The sequence below is a fragment of the Dendrobates tinctorius genome, unplaced genomic scaffold (genome assembly GCF_039654945.1).
Source record: "Dendrobates tinctorius isolate UK_male_01 unplaced genomic scaffold, ASM3965494v1 ptg000364l, whole genome shotgun sequence".
Lineage (NCBI taxonomy): Eukaryota > Metazoa > Chordata > Amphibia > Anura > Dendrobatidae > Dendrobates > Dendrobates tinctorius.
The window spans coordinates 580551-608002 of record NW_027362030.1 but is presented as its reverse complement, the minus strand read 5'-3'; the positions used below and the strand labels follow the sequence as shown (position 1 = coordinate 608002).

Sequence of the window (27452 nt, the reverse complement as noted above, 5' to 3'; positions counted from 1 at the left end):
TATTTGTAATGTTTTAGGAGAAACTACGTCAGAGAGTGGACCCTCTGGATCGCGGATCCGGAGCCCCTGGGCCGAGCACGCCAGGTGAAGACCGACCCCTATACAGGGATCGTTTGGGGCAGGACCACAGAGGACGGAGGCGCGACAGCCGGAACCAAGAGGGACGGCTCCACGGACAAAAGGGGCTGGGGAGGCAGAGGGCTGAGATACGAGCAGGGACCGGTAGCACAGGGGAAGACACAATACGGGGAATGGCAAGAGGACGGACCAGGACTGACCGGAGACAGAGGGAAGGGCACAGAGGATAGGAAGGAAGCAGCGCCTGGACAGACTGGGGAGGGCGAGGGAGACGAGACCGAGGACGGCAGGGAGGACAAGGCAGAGGAAGGCAGAGCTACAGGAGAACTGTAGAGGCCAGAGGGTGCAGAATACTACACAATCATCAGGCGTCCTCCTAACAGCGAGGACGCCTGAAATACACCAACCCCCGGAAGTGCGTCCCCCAGTCCAGCCCCTCAGCGCTGCCCACCGCTGGTGAGAGAGCGGGAGGGGGCGTGCGCGAGACAGGGGGCGAGTGCCAGGAGCCGCCGTGAGCGCGAATGGGCGACGGGCGCGCCCCCGGACGGGGGCGCGCAGGTAAGGGAACGCTGCGGCGCGCGCTGCTGCAGGAGGGGCATCGGCGGGCATAGCCGCCGATGTCACAGTACCCCTCTCCTTACGTCCTCCCCTACTGAGATTGGCCAAAAACTTTGTCAGAATCCGGGGAGCGTTGATATTTTCCCGAGGCACCCAGGACCTTTCCTCGGGACCAAAACCCACCCAATCGATAAGAAAAAGGGTCTTACCCGTGACTCTTTTCATAGCCAAGATGTCCTTGACCTCGAAGACGTTGTCCGAGATAACAGGTGAAGGAGGGACGATGGAAACTGGTTGGAACCGATTCAGGACTACGGGTTTCAAGAGCGAGACATGGAAAGCGTTGGGAACCCGGAGCGAAGCAGGCAACCTCAGTTTGTAAGCCACTTCATTAATGCGTCCAATCACTTCAAACGGCCCAATGTACCGAGGACTCAGCTTATAAGAGGGAACTCTCAGACGGATATGTCGAGTTGAAAGCCAGACTTTGTCACCTGGATGGTACGGAGGCACGTCCTTCCGTCTTTTGTCTGCATGTTTCTTGATTCGGTTGTTGGCACCCTTGAGCGCGTCCCTGGTCTCTCTCCAAATCTGCGAGAATTCCTTAGCGAGAGAATCGGCTGCGGGTACTCCTGTAGACGTGGAGAAAGGTAACGGAATACCTGGGTTTTGACCGGTTACCACAAAAAATGGTGACTTGGTGGTAGATTCGCTGGGATGGTTATTGTGCGAGAATTCAGCCCAAGGTAAGAGCGCGACCCAATTGTCCTGATGGGCGTTGGAGAAGTGACGTAGGAAGGTGGTTAACACCTGATTAATTCGCTCCACTTGCCCGTTGGTCTGAGGATGGTATGCGGAGGAGAAGTCGAGAGATGTACCCATAAGCCGGCAGAGAGCCCTCCAGAAGCGGGAGGTGAACTGGACCCCCCGATCCGACACAATCCGGTGAGGAAGACCATGCAGCCTGAAGACCTGGTGGATGAAGATCTCGGCCAACTTCGGGGCGGACGGCAGTCCCGGTAAGGGAATGAAGTGGGCCATCTTGGAAAAACGATCTGCTACGACTAAGATGGTGGTACATCCAGCTGAGCGGGGTAAATCAGTCACAAAATCCATGGCGATCTGCTGCCAGGGAACCTCAGGAACTGGCAATGGGTGAAGAAGACCGGCGGGCAAAGTCCTAGCCACCTTGTTCTGGGCACAGATTGTGCATGAGGCAACATAGTCCATCACATCCTGGCGAAGCGTGGGCCACCAGTAATACCGGGACAGCAGCAAGAGAGTCTTTTTAGTCCCAAAGTGACCAGCAATTTTGGAGGAATGCCCCCAGCCCAACACCTCTGTACGTCTGCTTTGAGGGACGAAAGTCTTACCAGGCGGAGGAATAGCAAAATTCACAGGGGCCACGGTGATCATCTTAGTAGGCTCGATAATATAGGATGGGACTTCATCCCTCTCCGATGACTGTAACGACCTGGAAAGGGCATCGGCCTTGATGTTCCTATTACCAGGTCGAAAGTGAAGTTGAAAGTCAAAGCGGGAGAAATACAGGGCCCACCTGGCTTGCCGGGCATTGAGTCTTTGGGCAGACTGCAGGTAAGCCAGGTTCTTGTGGTCCGTGAGGATGGTGAAGGGATGTACAGCCCCCTCGAGTAAATACCGCCATTCAGCCAAGGCCATCTTAATGGCCAGTAATTCTCGGTCTCCAATGGAGTAGTTGCACTCCGCAGGTGAAAAGGCTTTAGAAAAGAAGCCGCAAGGGACCAGCCGTCCGGATGAAGCCTGCTGGGACAGGACCGCCCCCGCTCCAGTGGAGGAGGCATCCACTTCCAGGACGAAGGGCCTGCTGGTCACAGGCCGATGCAAAATGGGTGCTGACGCAAAAGAACGTTTCAGAGCCTGGAAGGCGTTTTCAGCTTCGGAGGACCAGCTGTTGGGCTTCGTTCCCTTACGGGTCAAGGCCGTGATGGGTCTGGTAACCGTAGAAAAATGAGGCACGAACTGACGGTAATAATTTGCGAACCCAAGAAACCGCTGGATGGCCTTAATCCCCACTGGACGGGGCCACTTGAGTACCGCACTGAGTTTTTCAGGATCCATCTTTAGACCGGAATCGGTGACGACATATCCCAAGAAGGGCAGTGACGTCTGCTCAAAAAGGCATTTCTCAATCTTGGCGTAGAGTTGGTTCTCTCGAAGGCGGTGCAAGACCAAGCGTACGCTTTTGCGATGGGAGGATAGATCGGGCGAGAAAACGAGAATGTCGTCTAGATAGATGACCACACAGGAATAGAGTAGATCCCGGAACACCTCGTTGATAAATTCTTGAAACACAGCGGGGGCATTGCAAAGGCCGAATGGCATGACTAGGTATTCATAATGCCCGTCACGGGTATTGAAGGCCGTTTTCCACTCATCCCCAGCACGGATCCGGACCAAATTGTAGGCTCCCCGCAGATCTAACTTCGTGAAGATCCGAGCTCCTCTCAGCCGGTCAAAGAGCTCCGGAATCAACGGAAGGGGGTAACGATTTTTAACGGTGATATTGTTTAGGCCCCGGTAATCAATGCAAGGCCGCAGTGATCCGTCTTTCTTCCGGACGAAGAAGAAACCTGCGCCCGCAGGAGAGGAGGACTTCCGGATAAACCCCTTGGACAGATTTTCATGAATATATTCCGTCATGGCAGAGGTCTCGGCAGGAGAAAGAGGGTATGTTCTACCTCTGGGAGGAACCGCTCCAGGAATCAGGTCGATGGGGCAGTCATAGGACCGGTGCGGGGGCAGGGAGTCCGCCTCCCTCTTGCAGAAAACATCAGCGTAGGCGTGGTATGGAACAGGAAGGCCCGGGAGATCCGTTGGCCTAGGCTGAGAATGGGAACGAACCAGGGTACGTAAACAGCTTGCATGGCAGGTGTGCCCCCAGCGCAAGATCTCCCCGGAGCGCCAGTCGACAACTGGCTCATGCCGCCTAAGCCAAGGTAGTCCCAAGAGAATGGCGTGGGATAATTGAGGCAGGACATAAAAGGCAATCTTCTCGGAATGAAGTGCGCCAATTTGTAGTTTTACTTCAGTGGTAACCGTGGTGATGAGCCCAGGTAGAGGTTTGCCATCGACGGAGGTGATTGCTCGGGGGTTACTTAAGACGACCACGGGAATCTGGAGTTTGTCAACCTCCTCCTGGCGGATGAAGTTGCCTGCTGCGCCCGAGTCCACATACGCCTCCACGGAGCCACGCCCCCGACCTGTAATAAGCAGAGCTGAAAGAGTAAGTGGGAGAGGGGGTCTGATCACCTAGGGGGCCCTCTCCTACCTGGCCTAGGCAGATGCGTTTCCCGGTCTCTCAGGACAAGTGCGTACGAAGTGATTGGCCCCTCCACAATATAGACAGAGTCCCTTAGTCATCCTCTCCTTACGCCGTTGTTCGGACAGCTTGATGCGATCCACCTGCATAGGCTCGGGAGCAGTGTTACTAGGGAGAGCAACGGCGCGCGGAATGGGAGCTTGGTATAATCTAAAGGGCCTCTTCTCCCTGGCTGACTCTCTAGCGCGTTCCTGAAAACGCAGGTCAATAAGAGTAGCCAGAGAGATGAGATCTTCCAGGGTGGTTGGAAGGTCACGCCCGGCCAACTCGTCCTTGATTTTACTAGAAAGGCCTCTCCAAAAGGCACCAACCAGGGCTTCATTATTCCACCCCAGCTCCGAGGACAAGGTCCGGAAACGGATGGCGTATTGCCCTACCGTAAGGGACCCCTGGCAGAGGTTAAAAAGGGCCTCTGTAGAGGAAGCAAGGCGTCCGGGTTCATCAAAAACCTTACGGAATGTTTCCAAAAAATTCTGGATGTTAGTCACCACCGGGTCATCCCTCTCCCACAACAAATTCACCCAAGCCAACGCCTCCCCCTCAAGATGGGAGATTATAAAGGCCACCTTAGCACGGTCCGTGGGGTATTGTTGGGGCAGAAGATCAAAGTGCAGTCTGCACTGGTTTAAAAATCCCCTACACAACTTTGGGTCCCCACAGTACCTAGGCGGCTTACCAAGACGGGGAGGAGGGAAAGAGACAGCGTCCCGGGCTTGGGTAGAAGCGGCCGCAGAGGACTGCAAAGAAAGCAGCCGATCGTCCACGGACGCCATATACCCCAAAAAGTGAGATTGCGCATCGCGCAGCTGTGCGAGCTCCTGCTGGAGGCTGACTAAGAGAGGTGCATGCGCTGGGTCAGCGGTTTGCAGGGCGGAGAGCCGGGTGTCCATGGACTTCATGAATGACATGATACGGGTCTGATTCTCTTAAGAAAAGCAGTTCCTTTTGAGTGGCAGCCGCGGCACCGGCGGGGTCCATGGCCTGATGATACTGTAATGTTTTAGGAGAAACTACGTCAGAGAGTGGACCCTCTGGATCGCGGATCCGGAGCCCCTGGGCCGAGCACGCCAGGTGAAGACCGACCCCTATACAGGGATCGTTTGGGGCAGGACCACAGAGGACGGAGGCGCGACAGCCGGAACCAAGAGGGACGGCTCCACGGACAAAAGGGGCTGGGGAGGCAGAGGGCTGAGATACGAGCAGGGACCGGTAGCACAGGGGAAGACACAATACGGGGAATGGCAAGAGGATGGACCAGGACTGACCGGAGACAGAGGGAAGGGCACAGAGGATAGGAAGGAAGCAGCGCCTGGACAGACTGGGGAGGGCGAGGGAGACGAGACCGAGGACGGCAGGGAGGACAAGGCAGAGGAAGGCAGAGCTACAGGAGAACTGTAGAGGCCAGAGGGTGCAGAATACTACACAATCATCAGGCGTCCTCCTAACAGCGAGGACGCCTGAAATACACCAACCCCCGGAAGTGCGTCCCCCAGTCAAGCCCCTCAGCGCCGCCCACCGCTGGTGAGAGAGAGCGGGAGGGGGCGTGCGCGAGACAGGGGGCGAGTGCCAGGAGCCGCCGTGAGGGCGAATGGGCGACGGGCGCGCCCCCGGACAGGGGCGCGCAGGTAAGGGAACGCTGCGGCGCGCGCTGCTGCAGGAGGGGCATCGGCGGGCATACAGTCATGGCCAAAAGTATTGACACCCCTGCAATTCTGTCAGATAATATTCAGTTTCTTCCTGAAAATGATTGCAAACACAAATTCTTTGGTATTATTATCTTCATTTAATTTGTCTTAAATGAAAAAACGCAAAAGAGAATGAAGCAAAAAGCAAAACATTGATCATTTCACACAAAACTCCAAAAATGGGTCGGACAAAAGTATTGGCACCCTCAGCCTAATACTTGGTTGCACAACCTTTAGCCAAAATAACTGCGACCAACCACTTCCGGTAACCATCAATGAGTTTCTTACAATGCTCTGCTGGAATTTTAGACCATTCTTCTTTGGCAAACTACTCCAGGTCCCTGATATTTGAAGGGTGCCTTCTCCAAACTGCCATTTTTAGATCTCTCCACAGGTGTTCTATGGGATTCAGGTCTGGACTCATTGCTGGCCACCTTAGAAGTCTCCAGTGCTTTCTCTCAAACCATTTTCTAGTGCTTTTTGAAGTGTGTTTTGGGTTATTGTCCTGCTGGAAGACCCATGACCTCTGAGGTAGACCCAGCTTTCTCACACTGGGCCCTAAATTATGCTGCAAAATTTGTTGGTAGTCTTCTGACTTCATAAGGCCATGCACACGGTCAAGCAGTCCAGTGCCAGAGGCAGCAAAGCAACCCCAAAACATCAGGGAACCTCCGCCATGTTTGACTGTAGGGACCATGTACTTTTCTTTGAATGCCTCTTTTTTCTCCTGTAAACTCTATGTTGATGCTTTTGCCCTAAAAGCTCTACTTTTGTCTCATCTGACCAAAGAACATTCTTCCAAAATGTTTTAGGCTTCTTCAGGTAAGTTTGGCAAACTCCAGCCTGGCTTTTTTATGTCTCGGGGTAAGAAGTAGAGTCTTCCTGGGTCTCCTACCATACAGTCCCTTTTCATTCAGACGCCGACGGATAGTACGGGTTGACACCATTGTACCCTTGGACTGCAGGGCAGCTTGAACTTGTTTGGATGTTAGTGGAGGTTCTTTATCCAACATCCGCACAATCTTGCGTTGAAATCTCTTGTCAATTTTTCTTTTCCGGCCATATCTAGGGAGGTTAGCCACAGTGCCATGGGCTTTACACTTCTTGATGACACTGCGCACGGTAGACACAGGAACATTCTGGTCTTTGGAGATGGACTTGTAGCCTTGAGATTGCTCATGCTTCCCCACAATTTGGTTTCTCAAGTCCTCAGACAGTTCTTTGGTCTTCTTTCTTTTCTCCATGCTCAATGTGGTGCACACAAGGACACAGGACAGAGGTTGAGTCAACTTTAATCCATGTCACCTGGCTGCAAGTGTGATTTAGTTATTGCCAACACCTGTTAGGTGCCACAGGTAAGTTACAGGTGCTGTTGATTACACAAACTAGAGAAGCATCACATGATTTTTCCAACAGTGCCAATACTTTTGTCCACCCTCTTTGTTATGTTTGGTGTGGAATTATATCCAATTTGGCTTTAGGACAATTCTTTTTGTGTTTTTTCATTTAAGACAAATTAAATGAAGATAATAATACCAAAGAATTTGTGTTTGCAATCATTTTCAGGAAGAAACTGAGTATTATCTGACAGAATTGCAGGGGTGTCAATACTTTTGGCCATGACTGTAGCCGCCGATGTCACATTATTTACAATTATTTAATCTGTCCAATTACTTTTGGTCCCTTTAAAAACAGGGTGGCCCATGTTAAGGAGCTGAAACTCCTAAACCCTTCATCCAATTTTAATGTGGAGACCCTCAAATGAAAGCTGAAAGTCTGAACTTCAACTGCATCTGAAGTGTTTTGTTTAAAATTCACTGTCTGTCCAAATATATATGGACCCAAGTGTACATGTCCAGAAGGCAGTGGACATATTAAATGACTTCTACTCGCCTTGTATGTAACTTTCTGCCTACCCCATACATTTGGCATAGAAGGGCATTAAAGAGGATTTCAAGAGATTATCCTACTTTATTGTAATAAACACACGTGGCAAAAGAAAAACGTTTCAGCCTTGTTCATGGTTCTCTAAATAAAGCACAGGAAGACTAAAAGGAAATGCAACAAAAGAAAAGTACATGCGATAAAAGGAGGGACAGGAAGTAATGCAATGAAAACATGCAATGGAGGCTATCCCCGCCACGCACAAACGAAGGAGCACTGTAAAACAAGAAAGTCTATGTGAGTCCATATGAATAACGGCATAGTAACGGGAAGCACCGCTACATCCTCGCAGGCATCCCTTCCTCCCTCTGCTACAGATCTCGCACGGTTTGTAACGGCGTACCGTGCACTCACTGATAACCAGGCTCTGGCATACACCACCGCACCCCTGGCTACAGGTTCCTGGCTTCCTAGTGACAGAGGTCATCTTCTGTTGCCCACATGCTCTTGGCTTTTTCTTTTCTCAAATAAGTAGGCCTGCGCAGAAGCGCGATGCCGGGGAGCCATGAAGCAAGCAGGCGGGCGGCGGCGGCACAAGAAGATGGGAGGCACCGGACCTGTGACACCCATCGGACTGAACCGTCCACCGGGTGAGTATAAGGGTGTATGCACACGTTGCGGATTCTACTTCGGATTTGGCCCTGTAGGTCCGCAGCAGAATCTCCTGCGTTGTACAGTACCATGTTATCCTATGTAAACTGAAAAACGCTGTGCACATGCTGCGGAAAAATCTGCGCGGAAACGCTGCGGGTTCATTTTCGCAGCAAGTCAATTCTTTGGGAAGATCTGCAGCCTTTCTGCACCCATTGACTTGCATTGATCCGCAGTAAAACCGCAGGGCTAAAAAAGATGAAACACTGCAGATCGGGGGGGGAGTGTGGGAGGAAACTGTGCGTGTATGGTGTGTGGGCGGTGACTGTGTGTGTGTATGGTGTGTGGGCGGTGACTGTGTGCGTGTGTCTGCTGGGCTGTCGGGACTATACGGGGTTGTGCGGGGGGTCTGCTGGGGCTGTGTGTGTATGTAGGCATCGTCCGATGGGACTGAAAATCCCATCGGCCTATGCCTGCTACAGTGAGTGACACATTAGCCAATGATGGGACAGTAGTAGTCCCATCATCCAGCTAATGTGTTGAATGTATAAAAAAAAAAAAACCACCTACAGAACATACAACACATAACCGATTACATACTTACCAATCACCTAATTCCCCGAAGCCCTCGATCACCTGTAATAACGAGGGTCCCATGACGATCTCCGGTGTAGACCACTGACATCAGGTGATGCCAGTGCTCTACAGCGGCTCCCGCGATGGAATGACAGGCGGAGGTAATCCTCCACTGTGTATCCCTCCGCCCCCGGGAAAGAGATCCCGTTACCCTAACTCTCATGCAGCATTCCTGTAAAGTGAGACTTTGAACTCGGGTAACCTCAGTGACACACTGAAGGAGCCATTGTCTCCTGTCAGTTCACCACTGGGAGGCGCTATAGAGCGGTCACATCACCTGATGTCACTGTTCTATAGGGGAGATCGTCGTGGGACACTCGTTATTAATTGGACTGCGTCGGACAGGGAGTATACGGTTGGTTTATTATTTTACTTTTTATTATAGGAGACTGAGGGCGTCGCTTGGATCTGAGCGTGCAATAAAACTCAACACTGTTTTCATATTTTTATTTCATTAAAATACTTTATTCTTATGTGTTTTTTTAACCCTTTCAAAAGATTAATAATGGATAGGTGTCTTATTGATGCCTCTCCATTATTACCTGGGCTTAATGTCACCTTACAATAGCAAGGTGACATTAACCCCTTATTACACCATATCCCACCTCTACACGGGAGTGGGAAGAGAGGGGCTAAGTGCCAGAATTGGTGCATCTTATAGTTGTGCCATTTCTGGGGCGGCTGCGGGCTGGTATTTGTAGCCAGGGGGGCCCAATATTCAAGGCCCCTTCCTAGGCTATGAATATCAGCCTGCACCTGTCTGCGTAGCCTTTCTGGCTATAATATATAGGAGGACCCCACGTCATTTTTTTGGGGGTCCCCCTATTTTAATAGCCAGTAAAGGCTACGCCGTCAGCTGCGGGCTGATATTCATAGCCTGGGAAGGGGCCATGGGTATTACCCCCCTCCCAGGCTACAAATATTGGCCCCCCGGCCGTCGGCTTAGCCCCTCTGGCACAGAAAATTGCGCGGGAGCCCACACCATTTATTTTTTTTTTAATGAAACATATTGTTCATTAATAAACATGGATATATCTATGGATATCTCTATAGCTATATCTATGGATCTATCTATTATTAAATTATCTGTGTGTGTAATGGAGTGTGGGTTGGACAAATGTAAAAGAGGAGGTTGGACAGAAATGACATCACAAATCTTTTTTCTTGTTAAATAACATATCTTTATTTAGCTGACAGAAACGCAGACAAATCCGCAGGCAAAACCGCACTGAAAAACCGCATCAGATCCACGGCAAAATCGCAGCAAAACCGCACCTGCGTTTTCTGCAAAGAGATGCGGATTTTGTGCGGAGAAATCTGCAATAGAATCCGCAACGTGTGCACACACCCTAATAAAACGTATTTTTCTTATCTTTCAGGTCGGATCGGGGGCTTATCTACAACATTATAGAATGCTATAGATAGGCCCTGAAAGGCAGTGGCCACATCTTACAGCGGCCAAAACAGGTGACAGGTTCGCTTTATTCTTGGTTCCTGTTTATCCACCATGGAGTGCCACCACCTGGGGGCCCAGTGCAACCAAGTCCTCGCTTTCTTAAGACGGCCATATATATCAGTCTGACTCGGCCAAGCATTCCCAGGGTCTGTATAAAAGACCCTCTGCCACACTCCTGTGCCCTCCACAAGGCCTCAAAACACAATTTGTGGAAAAAACTTGGCACTCAAAGCGAAAAGTGGCAAAAACAAAATGTTCCATACATTGCATTCAGAATTAGCGTTAAACGTTTTTGGGCCACATCCGGAGCTTCATCAGAACTGATAGGAGAAGACTGGGTTTTATGTCTTGTCATGGATCTCCTGTTTTCTACAAAAAGTCCAGGGAGAAATCCTCGTAGCCTGGATGCCTGGTGGAGCTAGCGTGAGGCAGCGCGTGGGAGCAGGTGGACGCAAAGGGTGTTCTGATGAACGTCCGGATGTGGACCGAAAACGTTTAATGCTAATTCTGGATGCAATAAATGGAACTTTTTTTTATGTCACTTCTGTCGCTCTCTGATTGCCAAGTTATTTTCCACAATTTGTACTACGAGTTGGATACCCTACTTGAGCACCACCACCATTTGTATGAGTTTTGTGTCTGTTTCTCCTCAAAACACAATGTCAGTGGGTTCGCTAATCAAATCTGTATGAGGACCTTTGCATGGGCTCCAAGGAAACCCCACAAAATGACCAAAGCTGCCCCTACACATATGTAACGTTTATGGGGGTCTCACAACAACATATGTCTGGGAAGAAAACAGGCTAGAAGACCCGATGTCAATGTCTGATCCCTTACAGGAAAACTTAATGTAGAAATGAGAAGAGTGAATGGTTGAAAGTCAGCAGAAAGGACCACATGTTGCCTGATGGCAGCATCTCGCAGATATCTGGTTTCATACAGGGGTATAGAAATAAAGAACTTGTTTGGTACAAATACCGTACATTTATTGGTCGTACTGCATATATTCTGTATTCACAGAAGAGCAATCAGCACTAGTGCGAAACATGAACGGCATAGAAAACAAAAACTGCTGCATTCTAGATCCGCCCAAATGAAAGATATAAAGGACACCACAAAACATATAAAAGCCCTCCCTCGTAACACAAAGATTCATCCTCATACAGCCACGGTAACCACACATAAACCCATGGCAAAAATAAAAAAAGGCCAACCGGTCATTAAAGGGGATCCTCTCAGAAGCTTTGATTAGTGGGGTCTGAGCCCCAAATGATCAGTAAACTGAGGGAGAAGGGCTCAGAAGAGTTCAGCTCTCCTCCGACACTGAAGACAGCTCGCGGACGGGGCCTTCTGCAACTAGACTACCACTGATCACAGCTTGAGGGATCGATTTTAGCCACTTTTTAGCGTTGCCAAGGTTAGATTTGACTCCATCACTTCTACAGCTTATTAGGGTGATGGCACACGCTAAATAAATGATGCCGAGAACTACGGCAGTTATGTAGAGGTGAAAATTGGTACAACCATTGACACCAATTTCTAGGGGCGTAATCATCCATTAATGCATTGGAGCAATGTTTTAGTCAGTTGTGAGAGTGGTATAAAGTTACAACTCTTACTGCAAATCTGACAAGACTTCACTACAATTTATGGATGGGGGACTCCCAACAACTGGGAAGCTGAATTAACATGCCAGATACTTCTGACATCGGGAAAACAAGCCACCGATAAAAATGGGTAGGGTTCAGCAGGCACGGGTGGACCAACAGTACAACAGTTATCATTATAAAAGGGCGTCCGATGAACAAAGTTCATTTTAGTAAACAGATCTTGGAATAGTAATAAATTCCACAGTTGGATGTAAAGAAAATGTTGTTGTGCTGAGATATACTGTGCCCCCGCTATGTGCTGGTTGTGTCTGAACGTGAAGCAATATGGAACATGCCCCCAGCTCTTGGGCAGGAGAGGAGAGATGAACAAGCGGCTGTACAGATGGCATAGCATTGGCTTACAGCTACACCTGTGAGGTAACACATTTCCCTGCCTGTAGTGTCACAGGAGCGACTGTTTGCTGTGTCTCCAGTCACCTGAGCTCAGCATAGATCAGTTCGGTGAGGTAGGTGCTAAGCTTATGTGACACTGATTTATCACGAGTTCAAAATTTTGGAGACTAGGCAAAAAAGGTGACTGCTGTGATAAAACAGGCAGGCAAATGTGTTACCTCACAGAAAGCAGCAGCTGCGATCTCATGCTGAGCTGTCTGTCATTCAGACCATGTCCCTGCACAAACAGCCACAGCTATTACACAGCAGGGGAACAATTATAAGATTATCTCAGCACAAGAACATTTTGTTTTTTAAACACATCCAATCGTGGAACTAATTTTTAATTCAAGATCTATTGACTAAAATGTACTTTGTTTGTGGGAAAACCCTTTTAATTACAGAAGCCATTTTAAATTGCAACACAGGTCTGGTGACATTCAACCGAAATGACAAAAAACAGATGATGTGCTATTGTTTTATAATGTGGCGTTATAATCTGATAGCGCTCATTTTGGAATCACACAATGAACATAGTCCCAGTCCTCAGGTCAAGCTGAGCGACACCCGTCTGAGGGCAAGCAATCCATTGTTGCAGGTGTCTATGGCGGACAGTGCATCTGCGTAGCTCATCATGAACACAGTGGCTTCGCCTTCTTCTATATTTTGGAGATTCACAGAACTTACTTTAAAGTCACGAAAAAAATCTAAAATTTCAGTGGCGGTGATGGATACAGGCAAGTTCCTCATAACCACTAGCGCTGCTTCACTGCTCGTCTGCTTTGCAACACAGTTCGACTCCCCATCACAACCAGGTACACAGTCCACAGACTGTGGTGGAGGACTGCTCTGAGTCACTGGGGTGGTCTGTATAAAGTCTGATGTGGTCCCTGCTACCGACTTTAGACCCGAAATAGGCACAATGTCAGAATGAGAGCACACCCCTACCTCCTCCAGGGCTGATGGCTCTGCAATGGTGGGCATTTGGGCAACTTGTTCCACAGGCAGGGAGGCCGCTACGGGTGCACTGGCTTGTACTGGTGCCACCGACGTAATGGTTTGTTGTACAGGTGAGCTGGCACCCACACTGGGTAATGACTCTGAAGTGACACCCGACATACCGCCTGGCATAACAGTCACGACGTTACGTATGCGTTCAGACTCTTTTATTCCGTTCGCTTGATCCCTAGTAATGCGGATAATCAGGATTTTAATCCCCTGATAGGTCTGATCATTCTGTTTTTCAGCTCTGAACGCCTCTTTTTCATCGCTGTATGTTACCAGCACATCCCCGAGCCCCATCTTCTTCTCATCATGCAATAGGCAAATGTCGTCATCTTTCACACTTCTCCCAGTGAAGAAACTCCGGATATCTGATTTACTGACATTGCACGGAAAGTTTCGCAGATACAGACACCTTCGTTCTGGTGACCTCCTATCTGTACGATACTTACGCTCCCGTGATGATCGACTTCGTGACCTCCTCTTACGTTCTGGTGACCTCCTATCTGTATGATAGTACCGCTCCCGTGATGATCGACTTCGTGACCTCCTCCTACCTCGGCGATCATTACTTTCTTGTGAGGATCGACTTCGTGACCTCCTCCTACCTCGGCGATCATTACTTTCTTGTGAGGATCGACTTCGTGACCTCCTCCTACTTCGGTGTCCATTTTCTTGTGAGGATCGACTTCGTGACCTCTTCCTGTCTGGGCGTTTGTTACGGTCTTGTGAGGATCGACTTCGTGACCTCTTCCTGTCTGGGCGTTTGTTACGGTCTTGTGAGGATCGACTTCGTGACCTCTTCCTATCTGGGCGATCATTACGTTCTCGTGAGGATCGACAGGGTGACTTCCTTCCATCTGTGTGATCGCTACATTCTCGTGAGGATCGACTGGGTGACTTTTCCCTATCTGTGTGATCATTACGTTCTTGTGAGGATCGACTGGGTGACTTTCTATCATCCGGGCGATCGTTACAGGCCGAGACTTTCATATGATCGATTAACCTGTACATCTTCCCCTTTGAAATGGGTACTATAGTCAGATAGCAGCCCATGAAATGTTTCTTGTTGAAGGAAAGTGCATGCAAGTAATCTCGCTCTTTTCTGAACATGAGGAATCCTTCTCTGGTCCGTTTACCATGTTTATCAACAAGGAAATTGATCTGTTCGTCCTTCATATACAGTTCAGAGAAGTGCTTCTTGATATCACTTTTCTCTGCTTCAAAGCTGAGATTAAGAAGATGCACATAGTACTCCTCTACATAGATAGCTCCTTTTCTCGTTACTATGATTTTTGGTGATCTGGACTTGCTCCTGGTTGAGCGATCAGGAGAGCGCTCTCGCTTTGCGATCTGGTCCCCACCATTTTGTTTCCACTCCTCCTCATTGGAAAGCTTGAGTACAACAGGTGAATAGCGGAGGGGCTTATTATTAAATTTCAAGGCTTCCTTGGCGTCGGATTCATTTCCAAACTTGACGAATGCCTTCCCATTTCTACATCCATTGTCGAGTTTCAGAAACAAGATATCTTCCACAGAGAGCCCTTTGAAAAACTCATGGATATCGGTCCTTGTGGCTTCAATCGGCAGCCCTCGTATGTACAGATAGACACTTGGCACCTTGTCTTTTTTAGGACTTTTTGGAGCAGTTTCTGGGTTACTGGAGGAAGTTTTCGATGATTTCAGCCCAATCCGGACTAGCTCCAAGGCCTGTCTCATCTCTTCTTCATTGCTGTACTCCAGATAAACAAATGAATCCTTAAGTAGACGACCCGACAGGTTCATGGCTTGGCGTGCATCATCATGTGTGGAGAACACAATGAACGCTTCACCATATATTCCGCCTATGATCGACACCCCTCCTCTGGGTATATGCAATCCACAGAAGAACTGACGGATGTCAGAAGAAGCTGCCGTAGCAGGAAGACCCTTCAGCTGGACGATCAGAGACATCTTGAGGAAAACACCTGTGAAGAGTAAAAACATATGTATGTAGAGTGTGAGGAAATAGCCAGCTGTTGTCCTGATCTATATCTGATATGAGAAACAGCCAGATGTACCCAGACTGTGAAGTGTATGGGCCAGAGAAGCAGACGTCAGCAGTGTGACATTAGACAACTCACGCTGTCAGATCTCCATACGCAGTGCATTACGGCATCTGTGCAATTTTTTTGTACCATCTCCACCATGCAGAAAAGTGCTCTTAATTGTGCCATCAGTTATTGAACAGGTTGTCGGGTAATTGCTGAAATTTCCCAGACTGCCTGCAAAAAACCCAAACAACACCTCATCCATAGTGACCCTGTCCTCTACCCAGAGAGGTGACCACCTCAACCACTGAAAGGCAAACATGGCATCTCCAGTGTGTCCAGGACAGGACTAGGAAGTAGGGACCAGGCGAATCCCAGAACAGGATTGCTTCTGACAACGAGTGTCATACCAATGTGAACATGGCCCTATGCCAGATGCTTATTTTTAGAGAACCAGTTTGGGGATTCTACAACCATAGAGCTCGATCGGTGCCTCATAGTGAAGATGATGGCAGCTGTCTATAAATTAGGTTGAATCTCATGCAAAGCGCTCGTCCCCAGTCACCTTGTATTTCTGCCACCCCCACTTCCTCACCCTTCCCCGTCTTGTCACCTCATGTCTCCGCCGTCCTCTCCCTCGCTACACGCTTCTCCCCAACACCTCACGTCTCCCCCGCCCTCACCTTTCCCTCTTCACCTCTCATCACCCCCTGTCCTCTCTGTTACCTCACATCTCCCCACGTCTATCCCCGTCACCGCCATTCTCTCCCTCACTTCACGCTTCTCCCCATCACCTCACGTCTCGCCCGCTACCTCTCATCTCCCCCGTCCTGTTACCTCACATCTCCCCACGTCTCTCCCCCGTCACCACACGTCTCCGTCATTCTTTCCCTCACTTCACGCTTCTCCCCATCACCTCACGTCTCCCCCGCCCTCACCTTTCCCTCGTCACCTCACATCTCCCCACGTCTCTCCCCCGTCACCACACGTCTCCGCCATTCTCTCCCTCACTTCACGCTTCTCCCCATCACCTCACGTCTCCAGCAGTCACCTCACATCTCTCCGTCCTGATACCTCACGTCTCTCCCTGTCCTCTAAGTCACCTCACGTCTCTCCCTGTCCTCTACATTACCTCACGTCTCTCCCTGTCCTCTACATTACCTCACGTCTCTCCCTGTCCTCTACATTACCTCACGTCTCTCCCTGTCCTCTACATTACCTCACGTCTCTCCCTGTCCTCTACATTACCTCACTTCTCTCCCTGTCCTCTACATTACCTCACATCTCCCAGTCACCTCACGTCTCTCCCTGTCCTCTATGATACCTCACGTCTCTCCCGCTCGCCTCACCTCTCTCCCTGTCCTGTTACCTCACGTCTCCCGCAGTCACCTCACGTCTCTCCCTAGCCTCTGTTACCTCAAGTCTCCCTGTCCTCTGTTACCTCACGTATCTCCCTGTCCTCTACGTTACCTCACGTCTCCCGCAGTCACCTCACGTCTCTCCCTATCCTCTGTTACCTCACGTCTCCCTGTTCTCTTATCTCACGTCCCCCGCAGTCACCTCACGTCTCTCCCTGTCCTCTACGTCACCTCACGTCTCTCCCTGTCCTCTACGTCACCTCACGTCCCTCCCTGTCCTCTACGTCACCTCACGTCCCTCCCTGTCCTCTACGTCACCTCACGTCCCTCCCTGTCCTCTACGTCACCTCACGTCCCTCCCTGTCCTCTACGTCACCTCACGTCCCTCCCTGTCCTCTACGTCACCTCACGTCCCTCCCTGTCCTCTACGTCACCTCACGTCCCTCCCTGTCCTCTACGTCACCTCACGTCCCTCCCTGTCCTCTACGTCACCTCACGTCCCTCCCTGTCCTCTACGTCACCTCACGTCCCTCCCTGTCCTCTACGTCACCTCACGTCCCTCCCTGTCCTCTACGTCACCTCACGTCCCTCCCTGTCCTCTACGTCACCTCACGTCCCTCCCTGTCCTCTACGTCACCTCACGTCCCTCCCTGTCCTCTACGTCACCTCACGTCCCTCCCTGTCCTCTACGTCACCTCACGTCCCTCCCTGTCCTCTACGTCACCTCACGTCCCTCCCTGTCCTCTACGTCACCTCACGTCCCTCCCTGTCCTCTACGTCACCTCACGTCCCTCCCTGTCCTCTACGTCACCTCACGTCCCTCCCTGTCCTCTACGTCACCTCACGTCCCTCCCTGTCCTCTACGTCACCTCACGTCCCTCCCTGTCCTCTACGTCACCTCACGTCCCTCCCTGTCCTCTACGTCACCTCACGTCCCTCCCTGTCCTCTACGTCACCTCACGTCCCTCCCTGTCCTCTACGTCACCTCACGTCCCTCCCTGTCCTCTACGTCACCTCACGTCCCTCCCTGTCCTCTACGTCACCTCACGTCCCTCCCTGTCCTCTACGTCACCTCACGTCCCTCCCTGTCCTCTACGTCACCTCACGTCCCTCCCTGTCCTCTACGTCACCTCACGTCCCTCCCTGTCCTCTACGTCACCTCACGTCCCTCCCTGTCCTCTACGTCACCTCACGTCCCTCCCTGTCCTCTACGTCACCTCACGTCCCTCCCTGTCCTCTACGTCACCTCACGTCCCTCCCTGTCCTCTACGTCACCTCACGTCCCTCCCTGTCCTCTACGTCACCTCACGTCCCTCCCTGTCCTCTACGTCACCTCACGTCCCTCCCTGTCCTCTACGTCACCTCACGTCCCTCCCTGTCCTCTACGTCACCTCACGTCCCTCCCTGTCCTCTACGTCACCTCACGTCCCTCCCTGTCCTCTACGTCACCTCACGTCCCTGTCCTCTACGTCACCTCACGTCCCTGTCCTCTACGTCACCTCACGTCCCTCCCTGTCCTCTACGTCACCTCACGTCTCTCCCTGTCCTCTACGTCACCTCACGTCTCTCCCTGTCCTCTACGTCACCTCACGTCTCTCCCTGTCCTCTACGTCACCTCACGTCTCTCCCTGTCCTCAACGTCACCTCACGTCCCTCCCTGTCCTCTACGTCACCTCACGTCCCTCCCTGTCCTCTACGTCACCTCACGTCCCTCCCTGTCCTCTACGTCACCTCACGTCCCTCCCTGTCCTCTACGTCACCTCACGTCTCTCCCTGTCCTCTACGTCACCTCACGTCTCTCCCTGTCCTCTACGTCACCTCACGTCTCTCCCTGTCCTCTACGTCACCTCACGTCTCTCCCTGTCCTCTACGTCACCTCACGTCTCTCCCTGTCCTCTACGTCACCTCACGTCTCTCCCTGTCCTCTACGTCACCTCACGTCTCTCCCTGTCCTCTACGTCACCTCACGTCTCTCCCGTCCTATTACCTCACGTCTCTCCCTGTCCTCTACGTCAGGGTTCCCCAACTCCAGTCCTCAAGGCCCACCAACAGATCATGTTTTTAGGATTTCCTTTGCATTACACAGGAACCCTGCTCTACGTCACCTCACGTCTGTCCCTGTCCTCTACGTTACCTCACGTCTCCCGCAGTCACCTCACGTCTCTCCCTGTCCTCCACGTCGCCTCACGTCTCTCCCTGTCCTCCCCGTCGCCTCACGCCTCTCCCTGTCCTCCCCGTCGCCTCACGTCTCTCCCTGTCCTCCCCGTCGCCTCACGTCTCTCCCTGTCCTCCCCGTCGCCTCACGTCTCTCCCTGTCCTCCCCGTCGCCTCACGTCTCTCCCTGTCCTCCCCGTCGCCTCACGTCTCTCCCTGTCCTCCCCGTCGCCTCACGTCTCTCCCTGTCCTCCCCGTCGCCTCACGTCTCTCCCTGTCCTCCCCGTCGCCTCACGTCTCTCCCTGTCCTCCCCGTCGCCTCACGTCTCTCCCTGTCCTCCCCGTCGCCTCACGTCTCTCCCTGTCCTCCCCGTCGCCTCACGTCTCTCCCTGTCCTCCCCGTCGCCTCACGTCTCTCCCTGTCCTCCCCGTCGCCTCACGTCTCTCCCTGTCCTCTACATTACCTCACGTCTCTCCCTGTCCTCTACATTACCTCACGTCTCTCCCTGTCCTCTACATTACCTCACGTCTCTTCCTGTCCTCTACATTACCTCACGTCTCTTCCTGTCCTCTACATTACCTCACGTCTCTTCCTGTCCTCTACATTACCTCACTTCTCTCCCTGTCCTCTACATTACCTCACTTCTCTCCCTGTCCTCTACATTACCTCACATCTCCCAGTCACCTCACGTCTCTCCCTGTCCTCTATGATACCTCACGTCTCTCCCGCTCGCCTCACCTCTCTCCCTGTCCTGTTACCTCACGTCTCCCGCAGTCACCTCACGTCTCTCCCTAGCCTGTTACCTCAAGTCTCCCTGTTCTCTTATCTCATGTCTCCCTGTCCTCTGTTACCTCACGTATCTCCCTATCCTCTGTTACCTCACGTCTCCCTGTTCTCTTATCTCACGTCCCCCGCAGTCACCTCACGTCTCTCCCTGTCCTTTACGTCACCTCACGTCTCTCCCTGTCCTCTGTCGCCTCACGTCTCTCCCTGTCCTCCCCGTCGCCTCACGTCTCTCCCTGTCCTCCCCGTCGCCTCACGTCTCTCCCTGTCCTCCCCGTCGCCTCACGTCTCTCCCTGTCCTCCCCGTCGCCTCACGTCTCTCCCTGTCCTCCCCGTCGCCTCACGTCTCTCCCTGTCCTCCCCGTCGCCTCACGTCTCTCCCTGTCCTCCCCGTCGCCTCACGTCTCTCCCTGTCCTCCCCGTCGCCTCACGTCTCTCCCTGTCCTCCCCGTCGCCTCACGTCTCTCCCTGTCCTCCCCGTCGCCTCACGTCTCTCCCTGTCCTCCCCGTCGCCTCACGTCTCTCCCTGTCCTCCCCGTCGCCTCACGTCTCTCCCTGTCCTCCCCGTCGCCTCACGTCTCTCCCTGTCCTCCCCGTCGCCTCACGTCTCTCCCTGTCCTCCCCGTCGCCTCACGTCTCTCCCTGTCCTCCCCGTCGCCTCACGTCTCTCCCTGTCCTCCCCGTCGCCTCACGTCTCTCCCTGTCCTCCCCGTCGCCTCACGTCTCTCCCTGTCCTCCACGTCGCCTCACGTCTCTCCCTGTCCTCCACGTCGCCTCACGTCTCTCCCTGTCCTCCACGTCGCCTCACGTCTCTCCCTGTCCTCCCCGTCGCCTCACGTCTCTCCCTGTCCTCCCCGTCGCCTCACGTCTCTCCCTGTCCTCCCCGTCGCCTCACGTCTCTCCCTGTCCTCCCCGTCGCCTCACGTCTCTCCCTGTCCTCCCCGTCGCCTCACGTCTCTCCCTGTCCTCCCCGTCGCCTCACGTCTCTCCCTGTCCTCCCCGTCGCCTCACGTCTCTCCCCGTCGCCTCACGTCTCTCCCCGTCGCCTCACGTCTCTCCCCGTCGCCTCACGTCTCTCCCCGTCGCCTCACGTCTCTCCCTGTCCTCCCCGTCGCCTCACGTCTCTCCCTGTCCTCCCCGTCTCTCCCTGTCCTCCCCGTCGCCTCACGTCTCTCCCTGTCCTCCCCGTCGCCTCACGTCTCTCCCTGTCCTCCCCGTCGCCTCACGTCTCTCCCTGTCCTCCCCGTCGCCTCACGTCTCTCCCTGTCCTCCCCGTCGCCTCACGTCTCTCCCCGTCGCCTCACGTCTCTCCCCGTCGCCTCACGTCTCTCCCCGTCGCCTCACGTCTCTCCCTGTCCTCCCCGTCGCCTCACGTCTCTCCCTGTCCTCCCCGTCTCTCCCTGTCCTCCACGTCGCCTCACGTCTCTCCCTGTCCTCCACGTCGCCTCACGTCTCTCCCTGTCCTCCACGTCGCCTCACGTCTCTCCCTGTCCTCCACGTCGCCTCACGTCTCTCCCTGTCCTCCACGTCGCCTCACGTCTCTCCCTGTCCTCCACGTCGCCTCACGTCTCTCCCTGTCCTCCACGTCGCCTCACGTCTCTCCCTGTCCTCCACGTCGCCTCACGTCTCTCCCTGTCCTCCACGTCGCCTCACGTCTCTCCCTGTCCTCCACGTCGCCTCACGCCTCTCCCTGTCCTCCACGTCGCCTCACGTCTCTCCCTGTCCTCCACGTCGCCTCACGTCTCTACCTGTCCTCACGTCTCTCCCTGTCCTCTACGTCGCCTCACGTCTCTCCCTGTCCTCTACGTCGCCTCACGTCTCTCCCTGTCCTCTACGTCGCCTCACGTCTCTCCCTGTCCTCTACGTCGCCTCACGTCTCTCCCTGTCCTCTACGTCGCCTCACGTCCCTCCCTGTCCTCTACGTCGCCTCACGTCCCTCCCTGTCCTCTACGTCGCCTCACGTCCTTCCCTGTCCTCTACGTCGCCTCACGTCCCTCCCTGTCCTCTACGTCGCCTCACGTCCCTCCCTGTCCTCTACGTCGCCTCACGTCCCTCCCTGTCCTCTACGTCGCCTCACGTCCCTCCCTGTCCTCTACGTCGCCTCACGTCCCTCCCTGTCCTCTACGTCGCCTCACGTCCCTCCCTGTCCTCTACGTCGCCTCACGTCTCTCCCTGTCCTCCACGTCGCCTCACGTCTCTCCCTGTCCTCCACGTCGCCTCACGTCTCTCCCTGTCCTCCACGTCGCCTCACGTCTCTCCCTGTCCTCCACGTCGCCTCACGCCTCTCCCTGTCCTCCACGTCGCCTCACGCCTCTCCCTGTCCTCCCCGTCGCCTCACGCCTCTCCCTGTCCTCCCCGTCGCCTCACGCCTCTCCCTGTCCTCCCCGTCGCCTCACGCCTCTCCCTGTCCTCCCCGTCGCCTCACGCCTCTCCCTGTCCTCCCCGTCGCCTCACGCCTCTCCCTGTCCTCCCCGTCGCCTCACGCCTCTCCCTGTCCTCCCCGTCGCCTCACGTCTCTCCCTGTCCTCCCCGTCGCCTCACGTCTCTCCCTGTCCTCCCCGTCGCCTCACGTCTCTCCCTGTCCTCCCCGTCGCCTCACGTCTCTCCCTGTCCTCCCCGTCGCCTCACGTCTCTCCCTGTCCTCCCCGTCGCCTCACGTCTCTCCCTGTCCTCCCCGTCGCCTCACGTCTCTCCCTGTCCTCCCCGTCGCCTCACGTCTCTCCCTGTCCTCCCCGTCGCCTCACGTCTCTCCCTGTCCTCCCCGTCGCCTCACGTCTCTCCCTGTCCTCCCCGTCGCCTCACGTCTCTCCCTGTCCTCCCCGTCGCCTCACGTCTCTCCCTGTCCTCCCCGTCGCCTCACGTCTCTCCCTGTCCTCCCCGTCGCCTCACGTCTCTCCCTGTCCTCCCCGTCGCCTCACGTTTCTCCGTCCTCCCCGTCGCCTCACGTCTCTCCGTCCTCCCCGTCGCCTCACGTCTCTCCCTGTCCTCCCCGTCGCCTCACGTCTCTCCATCCTCCCCGTCGCCTCACGTCTCTCCCTGTCCTCCCCGTCGCCTCACGTCTCTCCCTGTCCTCCCCGTCGCCTCACGTCTCTCCCTGTCCTCCCCGTCGCCTCACGTCTCTCCCTGTCCTCCCCGTCGCCTCACGTCTCTCCCTGTCCTCCCCGTCGCCACACGTCTCTCCCCGTCGCCTCACGTCTCTCCCCGTCCTCCCACGTCTCTCCCCGTCGCCTCACGTCTCTCCCCGTCGCCTCACGTCTCTCCCCGTCTTCTCCGTCGCCTCACGTCTCTCCCCATCCTCCCCGTCGCCTCACGTCTCTCCCCATCCTCCCCGTCGCCTCACGTCTCTCCCCATCACCTCACGTCTCTCCCTGTCCTCTATGTCACCTCACGTCTCTCCGTCCTCTACGTCACCTCACGTCTCTCCCCATCACCTCACGTCTCTCCCTGTCCTCCCCGTCACCTCACGTCTCTCCCTGTCCTCCACGTCCCCTCACGTCTCTCCCAGTCCCCTCACATCTCTCCCTGTCCTCCCCGTCACCTCACGACTCTCCCCGTCACCTCACGTCTCTCCCCGTCACCTCACGTCTCTCCCCGTCACCTCACGTCTCTCCCCGTCACCTCACGTCTCTCCCCGTCACCTCACGTCTCTCCCTGTCCTCCCCGTCATCTCACGTCTCTCCCCGTCACCTCACGTCTCTCCCCGTCCTGCTCGTCACCTCACGTCTCTCCCCGTCCTGCTCGTCACCTCACGTCTCTCCCTGTCCTCCCCGTCACCTCACGTCTCTCCCTGTCCTCCCCGTCACCTCACGTCTCTCCCTGTCCTCCCCGTCACCTCACGTCTCTCCCTGTCCTCCCCGTCACCTCACGTCTCTCCCTGTCCTCCCCGTCACCTCACGTCTCTCCCCGCCACCTCACGTCTCTCCCTGTCCTCCCCGACGCCTCACGTCTCTCCCTGTCCTCCCGTCTCTCCCTGTCCTCCCCGTCGCCTCACGTCTCTCCCTGTCCTCCCGTCTCTCCCTGTCCTCCCCGTCGCCTCACGTCTCTCCCTGTCCTCCCCGTCGCCTCACATCTCTCCCCGTCTCCTCACGTCTCTCCCCGTCGCCTCACGTCTCTCCCTGTCCTCCCCGTCGCCTCACGTCTCTCCCCGTCTCCTCACGTCTCTCCCCGTCGCCTCACGTCTCTCCCTGTCCTCCCCGTCGCCTCACGTCTCTCCCTGTCCTCCCCGTCGCCTCACGTCTCTCCCTGTCCTCCCCGTCGCCTCACGTCTCTCCCTGTCCTCCCCGTCGCCTCACGTCTCTCCCCGTCGCCTCACGTCTCTCCCTGTCCTCCCCGTCGCCTCACGTCTCTCCCTGTCCTCCCCGTCGCCTCACGTCTCTCCCCGTCGCCTCACGTCTCTCCCTGTCCTCCCCGTCGCCTCACGTCTCTCCCTGTCCTCCCCGTCGCCTCACGTCTCTCCCTGTCCTCCACGTCGCCTCACGTCTCTCCCTGTCCTCCACGTCGCCTCACGTCTCTCCCTGTCCTCCACGTCGCCTCACGTCTCTCCCTGTCCTCCACGTCGCCTCACGTCTCTCCCTGTCCTCCACGTCGCCTCACGTCTCTCCCTGTCCTCCACGTCGCCTCACGTCTCTCCCTGTCCTCCACGTCGCCTCACGTCTCTCCCTGTCCTCCACGTCGCCTCACGTCTCTCCCTGTCCTCCACGTCGCCTCACGTCTCTCCCTGTCCTCCACGTCGCCTCACGTCTCTCCCTGTCCTCCACGTCGCCTCACGTCTCTCCGTCCTCCACGTCGCCTCACGTCTCTCCCTGTCCTCCACGTCGCCTCACGTCTCTCCCTGTCCTCCACGTCGCCTCACGTCTCTCCCTGTCCTCCACGTCGCCTCACGTCTCTCCCTGTCCTCTACGTCGCCTCACGTCTCTCCCTGTCCTCTACGTCGCCTCACGTCCCTCCCTGTCCTCTACGTCGCCTCACGTCCCTCCCTGTCCTCTACGTCGCCTCACGTCCCTCCCTGTCCTCTACGTCGCCTCACGTCCCTCCCTGTCCTCTACGTCGCCTCACGTCCCTCCCTGTCCTCTACGTCGCCTCACGTCCCTCCCTGTCCTCTACGTCGCCTCACGTCCCTCCCTGTCCTCTACGTCGCCTCACGTCCCTCCCTGTCCTCTACGTCGCCTCACGTCCCTCCCTGTCCTCTACGTCGCCTCACGTCCCTCCCTGTCCTCTACGTCGCCTCACGTCCCTCCCTGTCCTCTACGTCGCCTCACGTCCCTCCCTGTCCTCTACGTCGCCTCACGTCCCTCCCTGTCCTCTACGTCGCCTCACGTCCCTCCCTGTCCTCTACGTCGCCTCACGTCCCTCCCTGTCCTCTACGTCGCCTCACGTCCCTCCCTGTCCTCTACGTCGCCTCACGTCCCTCCCTGTCCTCTACGTCGCCTCACGTCCCTCCCTGTCCTCTACGTCGCCTCACGTCCCTCCCTGTCCTCTACGTCGCCTCACGTCCCTCCCTGTCCTCTACGTCGCCTCACGTCCCTCCCTGTCCTCTACGTCGCCTCACGTCCCTCCCTGTCCTCTACGTCGCCTCACGTCCCTCCCTGTCCTCTACGTCGCCTCACGTCCCTCCCTGTCCTCTACGTCGCCTCACGTCCCTCCCTGTCCTCTACGTCGCCTCACGTCCCTCCCTGTCCTCTACGTCGCCTCACGTCTCTCCCTGTCCTCTACGTCGCCTCACGTCTCTCCCTGTCCTCTACGTCGCCTCACGTCTCTCCCTGTCCTCTACGTCGCCTCACGTCTCTCCCTGTCCTCTACGTCGCCTCACGTCTCTCCCTGCCCTCTACGTCGCCTCACGTCTCTCCCTGTCCTCTACGTCGCCTCACGTCTCTCCCTGTCCTCTACGTCACCTCACTTCTCTCCCTCTCCTATTACCTCACGTCTCTCCCTGTCCTCTACGTCACCTCACGTCTCTCCCTGTCCTCTACGTTACCTCATGTCTCCCGCAGTCACCTAACGTCTCTCCGTCCTCCACGTCGCCTCACGTCTCTCCCTGTCCTCCACGTCGCCTCACGCCTCTCCGTCCTCCCCGTCGCCTCACGTCTCTCCCTGTCCTCCCCGTCGCCTCACGTCTCTCCCTGTCCTCCCCGTCGCCTCACGTCTCTCCCTGTCCTCCCCGTCGCCTCACGTCTCTCCCTGTCCTCCCCGTCGCCTCACGTCTCTCCCTGTCCTCCCCGTCGCCTCACGTCTCTCCCTGTCCTCCCCGTCGCCTCACGTCTCTCCCTGTCCTCCCCGTCACCTCACGTCTCTCCCCGTCACCTCACGTCTCTCCCTGTCCTCCCCGTCACCTCACGTCTCTCCCCGTCACCTCACGTCTCTCCCTGTCACCTCACGCCTCCCCAGGCTCGGACTGGCCCAGAGGGTAACAGGGGAATCCCCCGGTGGGCCCCTGCGCAGATTTGGGCCCCAACCCCACTATATGAGAACCGCTTGGCATAATTCAATTGATTCCGTATAGAAAAAGGCAGCACCATATATCATATAGAGATATCGGTACATTTCTGGACACGAATAGTGTGCTATTTGTCTGCAGGCGGGCCCCACACTGCATCTCTCCATCATGACACTGATACAACATGGCGGACAGGCCTCGGTTTCTCTGGGTAACCGCCCCACATGACGCCATAGCGCCTGCACTCCCGGCGCCGTACATTCACGTCACGGTCCGGCCTGCCGCTAACTCACCTGCCCGGGCCGGGTGACCGCCGGCCTCCTCTCACTGACGAGCCTGAGCAAGATGGCGGAGTCACCAGTGCGCACGCGCGGGGAATCAATGAGAAGCAGAAGAGCTGCGAGCCGTGATGTACGGTGCGACCGCCATAGCCTGGCCTCTATGATCCCGCCACTTCCGGCCTGTGTGTCTCCGGTGTCACCTGATAACCAGAGTAATGGCGGCCGTCTGTGAGGCGACGTGCCCGAGTGACGTCACCAGAACATTCTAGGTCGGAGGAGAGAAGCCCACGTGACGTGTCACGTGGTGCAGAAGTAGGACCTGGGTAGAGGTGGCGTGTGGGGAGAATGAGGGGGGACTGGGGAGAAGGTGTGTGGGGAGAATGAGGGGAACTGGGGAGAAGGTGTGTGGGGAGAATGAGGGGGGACTGGGGAGAATGTGTGTGGGGAGAATGAGGGGGGACTGGGGAGGTGAGTGGGGAGAATGAGGGGAACTGGAGAGAAGGTGTGTGGGGAGAATGAGGGGGGACTGGGGAGAAGGTGTGTGGGGAGAATGAGGGGAACTGGGGAGAAGGTGTGTGGGGAGAATGAGGGGGGACTGGGGAGAAGGTGTGTGGGGAGAATGAGGGGGGACTGGAGAGAAGGTGTGTGGGGAGAATGAGGGGGACTGGGGAGAAGGTGTGTGGGGAGAATGAGGGGGGACTGGAGAGAAGGTGTGTGGGGAGAATGAGGGGGGACTGGAGAGAAGGTGTGTGGGGAGAATGAGGGGAACTGGAGAGAAGGTGTGTGGGGAGAATGAGGGGGGACTGGGGAGAAGGTGTGTGGGGAGAATGAGGGGGGACTGGGGAGAAGGTGTGTGGGGAGAATGAGGGGGGACTGGGGAGAAGGTGTGTGGGGAGAATGAGGGGGGACTGGGGAGAAGGTGTGTGGGGAGAATGAGGGGAACTGGGGAGAAGGTGTGTGGGGAGAATGAGGGGGGACTGGGGAGAAGGTGTGTGGGGAGAATGAGGGGGGACTGGGGAGAAGGTGTGTGGGGAGAATGAGGGGAACTGGGGAGAAGGT

At 55.2% G+C, this 27452-nt stretch overlaps 1 protein-coding gene across 1 annotated transcript; it reads right to left on the bottom strand.

Moving 5' to 3' along the window:
• Positions 1–11270: 11270 nt before the first annotated feature.
• LOC141075580 (RNA-binding protein 12B-B-like) lies at positions 11271–26553 on the bottom strand. The gene is made up of 2 exons (XM_073562691.1): positions 26406–26553; positions 11271–15320 (listed from the first exon to the last, which is right to left on the bottom strand). The coding sequence occupies exon 2, from the start codon at positions 15304–15306 to the stop codon at positions 12898–12900; it is 2409 nt and encodes an 802-aa protein (XP_073418792.1). The 5' UTR covers positions 15307–15320; positions 26406–26553; the 3' UTR covers positions 11271–12897.
• Positions 26554–27452: the final 899 nt, after the last annotated feature.